At 60.3% G+C, this 1,581-nt stretch overlaps 1 protein-coding gene across 1 annotated transcript; it reads left to right on the top strand.

The window, feature by feature from the left end:
• Position 1: 1 nt before the first annotated feature.
• On the top strand, positions 2 to 1,552 carry ACA1_306340 (uncharacterized protein; the record flags this gene model as incomplete). Its single annotated transcript, XM_004357661.1, has 9 exons — positions 2 to 124; positions 214 to 319; positions 381 to 473; positions 569 to 638; positions 783 to 891; positions 975 to 996; positions 1,077 to 1,171; positions 1,250 to 1,320; positions 1,501 to 1,552. Coding segments are annotated over 9 exons (741 nt in total), but the record flags the coding sequence as incomplete, so codon positions are not given.
• Positions 1,553 to 1,581: the final 29 nt, after the last annotated feature.

Here is a 1,581-nt window from a genome sequence, read left to right as displayed (position 1 = left end):
GATGGAGGGTTGCCATAGGGCCTGGGCGTACATGGGGACGGTGCCGACTGGGGTGGAGGAAGCGGCACGAGAGGAGATTTCGGCCAAGCTGCGCCCCGCGGCTGTGCACTCCACCATGGGCAAGGTGCGCCGCCCAGATTAAATTCGCGAGTAGCGGCAGATGAGATGCTCAGATATCATCAATCAGAGATCTGATGACGCGAGTACTCCCAGGTGTTCATGGAGACGGCGGCACCGCTTGAAGAGGTGACCGCGCTACGTGCTGTAGACCGCCTGTTCCTGCTGGCGCTACACCATCCATCGCCCAACTATCCTGCAGGTACTACACACAACACGCAACACAGAATGTTCATGGCGCTGAAGCTGTAGTGGTGGCACAGAGGGCTCGTTGGTGGCGGCGTTCAAGGCGTGGGTGGTGAGCGAGACCATCGACTGGCCTGCGATCCTCGATGTCTGGCAGAAGGCCTACCACGGTTTGTGTTCCATGCCAATCACACACCGCACACACCGCACACAGCACATGCACCACCGCACACGGTCACTACTCGAACCTGACGCCCCCCAACAGCTCATTTGCGACCACCCGAGGTGGCACCCGCAAGCGGCTTTGGTTACTACCCGGACACGCCCTGCCGCAGGTGCGTCGTGCGCGTGTGCTGTGTGTGCTGTGTGTGCTGTGTGTGCTGTGTGTGTGTGTGTGCTGTGTGTGCTGTGTGTGCGTTGTGCGTGTGCGGTGGTGCGTGGGCGTTGCATGCTGAGGGATCACAACGTGCCGCACACAGGTGGGACTCGAGGTACGCGTACGCCAATTCGGGCATCAGCTTCGCCGTTTCGTGTACGAGGACGGGCCTGCGCACCAAGAGCCTCACCTCCAAGCAGATCGCCCAACACGTGCCTCTCCTCTCCCCCTCTCTCACGTGCCACGTCAGCCTTTGCTGACGTCAGCTTACTTACTGGCACCGCGCCCAACGCAGTGCGGCGACAGCCTGGTGGAAGGTGAGTGACTGCGCTGGTGGCGTCTGGTCGCTTAAGGTAGGCAGCTGACGTGGCGGTGGAATGTGAGCTATGGCGCGCAGAGTTTGGGTGGAAGGTGGACCTGGAGCAGCCGGCGCTCTCCATCGCTATCTACGCCACCGACGACCACTTCATTGTTGGCATTCCACTGCTCGAGGTAAGTAAGTGCGTTCACTCATCATCGTCACCATAGTCACCATCGTCATCATCGTCGTCATCGTCTTATCGTCGTCAGAGTCAAGTGGCCAAGCGAGAGCACATTCGGGGCAAGGGACTGCGATGCTCCATCGCCTATGCCATGTGTCGGTTCGATTTCCCCTCCTCGCTGCCATTTTTCGGGAGCACGCTACATTTCTGACACACGATGACGCGCACGAAACGACACACGACACACGACACACATGCCACGACACGACACGACACGCACCACACGACACACGACACACATGGCATGACACGACACGCACCACGCACCACGCGACACAGAGCAGCAGGGGTGGCGAATGGGAGCGTGATTCTCGATCCCATGTGCGGCCGGGTACGTGGCCCCACACCCGTCTCCCTCCC

The sequence above is a fragment of the Acanthamoeba castellanii genome (genome assembly GCF_000313135.1).
Source record: "Acanthamoeba castellanii str. Neff unplaced genomic scaffold scf7180000083621, whole genome shotgun sequence".
Taxonomy (NCBI): domain Eukaryota; phylum Discosea; order Longamoebia; family Acanthamoebidae; genus Acanthamoeba; species Acanthamoeba castellanii.
The sequence above is the reverse complement of the archived record's forward strand: the minus strand, read 5'-3'. Positions and strand labels throughout refer to the sequence as shown.